The 9,480-nt window shown below is 43.4% G+C and overlaps 1 protein-coding gene across 1 annotated transcript in view; it reads right to left on the bottom strand.

Annotated features, from left to right (window-relative positions):
• Ikzf3 (IKAROS family zinc finger 3) overlaps positions 1–9,480 on the bottom strand; it is an 85,872-nt gene that overhangs the window by 48,439 nt on the left and 27,953 nt on the right. Inside the window, exons 2-3 of the mRNA XM_021212783.2 lie at positions 8,765–8,818; positions 6,503–6,604 (exon numbers count right to left, since the gene is read on the bottom strand). Of these exons, the coding sequence (XP_021068442.1) occupies positions 6,503–6,604; positions 8,765–8,818 (156 nt within the window). The remainder of the gene's footprint in view (positions 1–6,502; positions 6,605–8,764; positions 8,819–9,480) is intronic.

The raw sequence follows: 9,480 nt of genomic DNA on the forward strand, positions 1-9,480 counted from the left end.
AAAAAAAAAAAAAAAAAAAAAAAAAGAATACCCACCATGACTCTGTCTCCTCACAATATCATGCTAGCATTTCGGATGTAAAACGAGGATCACAATATCTTTTGTATTCAGAGGTGGCTAGGACACATTCATCGGATGCTTAGCGGGGCTGCTTCTACTGCTCAAGATCAGTCAGAGGGACAGCTCCAACTAGTCACCAAGAAGAGAGAGCCAACAACTATTCCTACATACCAATGATCCCCCTGCAAAATAACTCTGCCGCTTTTCACTCATTGTGCCTGAGGCGCACCATTTCATAGGGATGTGAGTTGCAGGACATGGTGGCACGCACCTTTAATCCCAGCATGCAGGAAGCAGACAGGGGGTGGATCTCTGTGAGTTAAAGTACAGCCCGGTGTCCACACAGTGAATTGTAGGCTAGTTAGGCATACACGGTGAAACATTATCTCAAAAAAACATTATCTCAAAAAAAAAATATAAGTTTGGCAACTAAGCTTCTTTAAAAGAACATTTGTGTGTATGGGTGTTTTTCCTACATGCGCATCAGCGGCATGCCTGGTGCTCTTGGTGGCTAGAAGGGAACAAGGATCCCCTGGAACCAGAATTACTGACGGTCGGTCGTGAGCCAACACATTGGTGCTGGGAATGGAACTCATGTCCTCTGGAAGAGCAGCCAGTGTCCTTAACCACTGGGCCACTGCTCTAACCGCTACGACACATCCTCTCTCTCTCTCTCTCTCCCTCTCGCTCTCCCTCCCCCTCCCCCATTTATGATATAATGGGTTAAGCTTTGTCATATATGCAAATAGTTCCAGATAAAACATAATGAGGCATATAAACAATTACTAATCAAACATACTCCAAAAAACCTCAATTCTAAGACCTCAGTGTGGGAGAGCCGGGCAGTGTATGGAGGCCTCATGGGGAAGGAACTGGAGCTGGTATACACAGCATGAGCTGACAGACTTAAATCTTCAGGAAGAAAGGAAGGAGCAACTGAGCTGTAACGTAACCTTTAGCCTACGCGCGATTCTATGCCTGTTTAATTATGTAAATTATAGTGGTATGTGCTATCGTTATTGGGGATGTCTATTTTTTCTAATTTTAGAAATGATTAACAGTTACAATCCTTATTGATGTCGTTTTCAAACATTTGCACAATTACGGTTACAAGTCCAATCCCACCCACCGTCTGTCTTTATAAATAAAGTTTTATTGGTTGCACACCCATGCCTATCCCTTTATGTATCTTCTCTGATTGATTTACACTGTATCAGCAGAGTTGAGAAGTCTGTAATACAGGTTATAGGGTCCACCAAACCTAAGATATTTATATATTTATTATTTGGCCCTTTATAGATAAAAACTTTGCCAACTTCTGCACTGGGTTCCTGGGAATATTATTTTTAAAAATATTGTTTTAAAAATGTATAATGTTTGTGAAGTGAGAAACAAGTGTCTGTGTGGTTGCATGGTGAGATCTGAAAACTTATCAAGATGAACATTTCTTTTCATTTTTAAGCTCTAAATTAAACACAATTATAATTAGTCTGAATTCAACACACTCCAGATAGGTCTTAGCTTCTACAACCTGTCAAAGAACATTTAAAAGAATGCTTCCATCAAATTTAAATATACAGGATTCTCTGAATGTTTTCTATAATTCTTACTACATTATAGCTACATCTTCCTAATTAAAATTTATAAATATAATCCTAACTCTAGCTTCAACATTGGACTGGCATGTACTGTTTTGTTGTTTGATGATGATGATGATTATGACAACAATGAGTTCGAGTATCACGTGGTCCAGGCTGGCCTTGATTCTCCTGCCTGTACCTCCTATATTCTGGGTCACAGGCCTATGCCACAATGCCCAGTTAACGCTCCTCTTCAGTTTTGTAATTCTTATCGTTTGGCATGTATAATCTGAACACGCTGATGATCTTCTTTCTTAAAGCAGTGTGCCCTGCTGACTACCTTTTCAAAGGCAAATTACTCACACTTTTGACATTTATAGTGTCTGAGTCAGTTTGAAAGTTAATCATGAACACGGAATAATCTTTCAACACCGGTGTTATTCTATTAATTTCTTTCTAAGACGATTTTAAAGGAGCGTGTTACCCTGTCTCTTCCCGATTCCCAAGATGCTTAGAGTAACAGATCACGTCTTCAAATTGCTACCAAGAACTGCGTGACACTTCCTGACGCCACCAACTTGGAAAGTTGAATGTTTACAGCATTTGGGTCAGTTAATTTTTTTTTTTTTTAATATTTTGAGACAAAGTCTCTATATATCCAAGGCTAGCCTGAAACTCTCTATTAGCCCAAGTTAGCTTCAAACTCACAGAGATCCTCCTGCCAATGCCCTACTGAGATTACAGGCATGTGCTATTGTATTTTAACTTCTTATTGTTACAGGAGAATTGTCTGTTTCCATGTTTATGTTGGAGCACTAACTCTGAGGTTATTTGGAACCCTGTAGACATCCCAGCATGGATCGTCGGTTCCCAGACCAACCGCCGGGCAGAGGTTGCTGTTATCCCGAACACAACCTTACTGTGGTGACTACCAGAACCCAGAAGCCCTAACCTAGAAAAGTGTGGGCACAGCTACTACGGTTTTGCCTCATCCTGAACGTAACCCGATGGATGTCCCCATCGAGAAGCTGCCGAATCAGAGCCATCATGCGCCTTTCCTCGGCACACACGACCACATCCTGCGCAGCAGTTTTTGCTGACTCTGTGGTTAAAAACTGGCACGAATTAATGTATAGCTCGGCAGATCAGGAATATGCGCTAAAGCTGTGATTTGAATCTCAGAAATTTTAGACAAGGAACTCCATTTCTTGGTTCATGAGTGATAGGGCAAAAAAGAGAGAGTCTGAGAAGAAAATACTTTTCTTCGGAGAAATATGTAGAAACACACGCAACTAACCCAGGACTTTCTTTTAGTCATACAACAGACATGTATTGCACATCTACTATAGGTGAGGTACCTACTTGTGAAAAAGATGTCCTAGATGCCAGTGAAGAATGACAGTTAACGGACACAGGAGGAGAGTTATCTGTTCATAGGCTAGCGCTGTAGAATAAAATGCAGTTCAAGTGTTGACCAGGTTGTCAGGGAAACCTCTAAAGAAACGATATTTTAGATGAGATCCCAGTGACATTCGCAAGGCAGCAGTGGATGAGATTTGTCACCATTATTATCAGCATGATATAAGAACACTGCAAACAAGCACACAGTGCTGAAATCCAATGCACACACCAACAAAAGCCCCAAAGTGCAGTCTAGAATGTTCGAATAGTGGAATGCAGATTTTTTTTTTCCCCCTTCTTGCTTTTGGTCTTTTTGTTTTGCTTTGAAATTTTTTTTTCTTGCTTTCCTCGTCTATGAACCTTACAGACGAAAGTACATTGCAAAGATGTATTTGGTGTTCCTGTCCTTTCTTCTAGGCACACAACTCCTAAAACTCTTGTGTTTTCTTCGTGATAATGAGATGTTGCGATTCACAACAAAACCCTTTCAATATTCATGAGTTTATGCTAATGAGGTGGCTTAGGTTGGGACCTCAGAGGACAGAGAAACCAGTGAGAATTTTCAGTCCCACCCACTGATCTCTGGGAAAGACCATGAAGGGCTGGAGATCCACACAGAATCTTGGACAGTGAGCTTGAGAGGTTCCACGCTGGGGAACACTCGGAGGTGCTGGGGGGAATGGGGGACTGGCGACATGCTTGGAGAAGGCATGAGAGCTCCACCTGCTTCCTCCCAAGCCCTGGCCTGTGCTCTCTTCCACTTGACTGCTTCTGAGTCAAATGATTTATAATAAAGCATTAACAGTAAGTAAAGCCATGTCTGGGCTCTGTACTGTGGCTGATGTCTGAAGCAGGGGGCTCCCTTACAAGATGGAAGCCTTAACCCACGGTGTCCTTCCGAATCCTGGGAATTAATGCCAGAACTAAACAGATACTCAACAACTAAAACGCTGTCTTTGGTTGTCAGTGTGGAAAACACCTCAGAACTGGTGTCAGAAGCAGGACTTGACAGCTCAGCTGTGGCTCACAGAAGAGAAAAAAAAAAAAAAGGAAGGGAATGCTGAATCTTTGATTCCTGGGTGGCTGTATTGTTACTCAGGGTTTGGAGCCACAATGACAGTGTTCCAATCAGCTACTAAAGGTAAAAGTTACCAATGGCCAACTCCCAAGGCACTGGGATGTCCAAGGAAATGCAGCTAAGAAGACAAGGAGTAAGATGTGTAACCCTTTGGCTGCTGTTGTAATAGTTCAATTACAGGCAAAGAACATATTGGATCAAGTCTTGAAGCCAGACCAAGCTCAGATTGCATCTGACCTGAGCTTTGGATATTAGATTCCATGCTGTGTCTCTAAAGGGCAAAAAAAAAAAAAAAAAAAAATCACACAGGAGCAAGATACCACCTGTGTCTGGACAAGGGCCATGGAGACAGACCAGTGGCTAAAGCACCTGCTACACAAGCAGAGGGACCAGAGTTCAAATCGCCAGCAGTCATGTAAATACCAGTCAGGTGTGGTAGCCCAACTGCGACCCCTGCATCAGGGGGCAGAGACAGGGGATCTCCCGGCAAATTGACTGGCTAGACTAGAAAATTGGCAAGCTCTGGGTTCAGCGGGAGAGCCTGCCTCAACATAGAAAGTGGAGAACAATCAGTAACGACGCTTCCGTATCAACCGCCAACCCCCACTCACCAGTGTGCTTCTGCACAGTGTTCCCACACACACGCATGCATGCACACACACTTGGGGTGCCAAGAAAGGGGTCCAGGTATGGGAGGGCACAACCAAGAAATGAAGCCAGGGGTAGAGTGTGGGCGGAGTGACGTTATTTTGTAAGCCTGTATGGTCAACCTCCTGAAGAACCCTTACTTAGAATGAATTGTGAGCTTATTTAGGGGTGGTATTTGAACCCTTTGTTTTTCTTTTTCTTTCTAGCTGGCAATGGAACCCAGGACCTTGTGTGTGATAAGTACACACTCTACCCTGAGCAATGCCTCTTCACTGACTCTTCCTGCTGCCAATAGTCAGACATGCATGGACTGATACAGGATCCCCAATCGTGAACTATTCCTGAGGGAACTACCAGCCTGGAAGATGGGATATGAGCCACTGTAAAGTCTGTTTAACGTACAGTCACCTACCTAACTCCTCTCATAAACGCTAAGGGGATTGTCCAGATAGAACAGCAGTTATACCTCCCATACAAGCCATGCAGGGCTGGCTTTATGACTGGCTGGATATCCACCCACTGAATAGGCCCAGTCAGTACCAGGCCACTGTAAATGCCAAAGTTGAGCATGCATGTGAGAATGTACAGAGGAAATGAAAAGGAGGATTGGAAGGAAGAAGATAGTTTCCATGATTACGGTGTCATGAAGAATGCACCATTGGTGTTAAGACGGAGTGTAAAACTTGACTGGAGTTTCTGTGAGAAAGGCAAGGCAGAGCGAGAAGTTTAGGAGAGGTTCCTTGGAAGGTTCTTGTTGGGTCTGGAGGTAGAGGATTGGTTTCTGGCTGTCCAGTAAGAGGCCTTAAGTTGATTTAAGACTTGGTGTCGGAGCTGGAAATAAGGATGTAATTGTTGGTGTAGATTCCGGAGTAGTTGGTTTGAACATGAAACCCCCCCCAAAACAAAAAACAAACTCCCAGTCAAGGGCATTATAGTCTCCCCCCTGGGTCTGTAAGACCCCCAATGCCAGAGCAGCAAGAATACAGGAAATATGAAAATAAAGGCTGACACCCTGAGTTTGGTTGTGAGCGAACTGACTCCCACAGGGTGTCTTCTGACCTTTATAGACACTTCTACCCCCAATAAAAATAAATAAAAATTTAAGAATAATTGAATTGCTGTCTAATCAGTTACGTCTGGAGAACTGACGGTTGGAAAATACCCCCAACTACTGACATTTGTTATTTTTATAATGAAACATGGTAAAACAAGCATTTCATTTTGCTTTGCTTGAGACAGGGTCTGAATACATTGTTTTGGCTATGAAGCCCTGAATAACCTTAAGTCACGCTCCTTCCACCTCAGCTCCACAAGAGCTGGGATCACACACGTGTGCCACCAAATCTGGCCAACAAATAGTAAAGTTAGTATAATGTGAACAATGAATAAGTATCTTAAATTCTCAAAATATTGGTGTAATGCATGTGCGTGTGACTGTGTGTGTGTGTGTGTGTGTATGCCAAGCAAGCACAAGTGCCCACGGACACCATAAGGTCACCTGGAGTTATTGGTTGTAGGGAGTCACCTGACATGGGTGGTGGGAGCCAACCTAGGACCCTCTGGCAGAGCAGCAGGAGTGCTTAACTGCTGAGCCGTCTCCCCCCCCCACCCCACTATCCGTGTTCTCATGTAACAGACTGTTAAACGCAAATATATGTGAAACAGACAAATCTGAGTTGATTCCACATCAACTGTTTCTGTCACCATGAGGCTGTAAGTGTAGAGCGTGGTTTACCTCCTGCGTCTTCATCTTCATTGGCTGGGGCTTCTATACTGTCCACATTTTCTATCTCATGAGGTTTGGGTAAGCTGTAGTCATTCAGAACTTCTGGGCTCTCTGGAAGACGGAGAAGGTTGTAAGGATGCAGTCAGCTTGAAGAGGTTTGTAAAACCATGCACTGAGTCTGACTTCACAGTCATCAACATTGATGGCCAGTGTTCCCCATCCAGGGCCCAGCCTCAGCACCCAGCTCTGACAGTTAACGTCTACTTTACTCACTGCAGCAGCAGCAGATGTGGGAGCCCTCAAAGCCTAGAACTGTGAATGAGGCTCATGCATCCCTCTGCCAGTTTGCATCCTTGTGAATAGTTCTTCCTACACCTACATTATAATGAACTCATGCTGCATCTACAGCAGTGCGTCTCAACCTCCCTAATGCCATGACCCTTTAATACAGTCCCTCATGTTGTGGTGACCCCCCCAATCATAAAAATTATTTCATTACTGTACTGGCTAATTTTGTGTCAACTTGACACAGGCTGAAGTTATCACAGAGAAAGGAGCTTTAGTTGGGGAAAGGCCTCCATGAGATCCAGCTGTAAGGCATTTTCTCAATTAGTGATCAAGGAGGGAGGGCTCCTTGTGGGTGGTGCCATCTCTGGGCTGGTAGTCTTGGTTTCTATAAGAGAGCAGGCTGAGCAAGCCAGTGGAAGCAAGCCAGTAAAGAACATCCCTCCACGGCCTCTGCATCAGCTCCTGCTTTCTGACCTGCTTGAGTTCCAGTCCTGACTTCCTTTGGTGATCAACAGCAATGTGGAAAATGTAAGCTGAATAAACCCTTTCCTCCCCAAATTGCTTCTTGGTCATGATGTTTGTGCAGGAATAGAAACCCTGACTAAGACAATTACTACTTCATGTAAATATCTGTGAAAGGGTCATTCAACCCCAAAGGGCCCAAGACCCACAGGTTGAGAACCACTAGACAGGACTTCTGTCTTCATTACTTTAACTCACAGTATTCAGAAGGATGTTACTGCTGTTCGTTCCCAACAAATATTAATGTGAAGGATTAAGAGATACTGAGCCTGAACATAACTGATATAGCTCGGTTTGGGAGATATGCTTTCCTAAAAGGAAACCTAGAAACTTCTGTATGCCAAATCTATTTTCTCTTGTGTTTATATCATAAGTGTGATTCTACAAAAAAACACGATGGAACCCAGGGTTGTTCGTTCATTCATCTCTTGGTACTTTAAAAAAAACAGGATCTCCCTATGTAGCCCAGGCTAGCTTCACTATAGTCTGTGCTGGCCTGAATTCAGTCAAGATCCTCCTGCTTAATCCTGGAGCAGGTATCAGCAACCTGTGGCCCATGGCCACGCCTGATCATGCCTGCTCTGTAGCAGTCCAGGGGGAAGGATGGTTTCAACATTTTTAAAGGTTATTAAAAACAGCTCCTACAACAAAGGACCCAGGAAAGAGATTATATATGAATTTCTGACCCTTTTCCTGAAATGGTTGCTGACCACTGATCGAAAGTGAAGCTTAGCCGAGCAGTGCTGACACATGCTTCAAATCTCAGTGCTTGGGAGGCAGAGGCAGGCAGATCTCTGTGAGTTCAAGGGCAGCCTGGTCTACAAACCAAGTTCCAGGACAGTCAGTATTGTTATACAGAGAAACCCTGTCTTGGAAAAAAAAAAAAAAACCAAGATGATGATGATGATGATGATAAAATAAAGTGAAGTTTAAGAATCAAAACCAAGCTATTGCTTTATCAAAACCAATTAGTTGAAAAAAAAAATCAATGGAGTTAACAGAAGCCTAATGATCAACATTAGCTGGAATGTACTATGTGGTATTGAAGTGTGTGTGTGTGTGTGTGTGTGTGTGTGTGTGTGTGTCTAAGTGTGTGGAGGCTGGAGACCAATTTGGATGTCTTCCTTTCCTGCTCTCCACTTGAACCTAGAGCTTGCTGGGATCCATCTATCCCTGTCCCCCAGGGCTGGGGTTACAGGTACGTGAGGCCACAGATGGCTTTATACAGTGTTGGGGGTCTAAATGCAGGCCCTTCTTTACCCACTGAGCTATTATCCCCCATCCCCGTTGCATTTTTATGATGTATCTCAAAGTATCTTTAAGGTGTCTAAGGAGGAAGTAACATATCAGCAAAGGGGCTGTATTAATTTTTCCATTGTATTTTTTACTATAAAAAGAACACTCTCCTTTCTTGAGTGCTCTTGGTTAAAAGCATGCTTCCACAGCAGAGACCAGCATTACCTGTGGCCAGAGGCTGCTCCTCGGTGCTTTTCAGCTCCGTGCTCGGTTGTATATCTAAAAAAGAAAGGGTTTATGGGTATTAGGTACACAAGACGCATTCCCACAGGTTGGAATGTTTTGAATCTAATGAGGCTAGATGGCACTGTAAAGCCACAGAATTCCTCTGTCAGGGCAGAACACACTTCCTCATGCTCCCCCTAATGGCGCTGTAAGGAGAATGGAAGGAATTATCCAGGCAGCAGCAGATCGGAGAACTCTCTTCCAGACCCACTTATACTAAGATCGATAAGAAAAGGTGGGTCACGGGAGGGTTAGCACTCAGGGGGTAGTGGCAGGTGGCTCTTAGTGAGTTAAGGCCAGCCTGGTCTACAGATCAAGTTCTAGATCAGCCACAGCTACATAGTGAGAAAATTGTACATTAAATAAAATTAAAAGGAGGGTATTGCAGAAAGAATTTTAGATATACTTTTTTCCATATGTATGTGTGTCTCTGTGTGTGTCATCACAAACATTACTAAATTGTATATTTTTATAAGATTTGAAGGTAAGGTTTATAAGCGAGCAATTGTCTATATTTTAAATGTGCCATTTAATGACTTTTTTGTTTGTTTGTTTGTTTGTTTGTTTTTGGTTTTTCGAGACAGGGTTTCTCTGTATAGCCCTGGCTGTCCTAGAACTCACTCTGTAGACCAGGCTGGCCTCGAACTCAGAAATCC

This window comes from Mus pahari, chromosome 14 (assembly GCF_900095145.1).
Source record: "Mus pahari chromosome 14, PAHARI_EIJ_v1.1, whole genome shotgun sequence".
In the NCBI taxonomy this organism is placed as follows: Eukaryota; Metazoa; Chordata; class Mammalia; order Rodentia; family Muridae; genus Mus; species Mus pahari.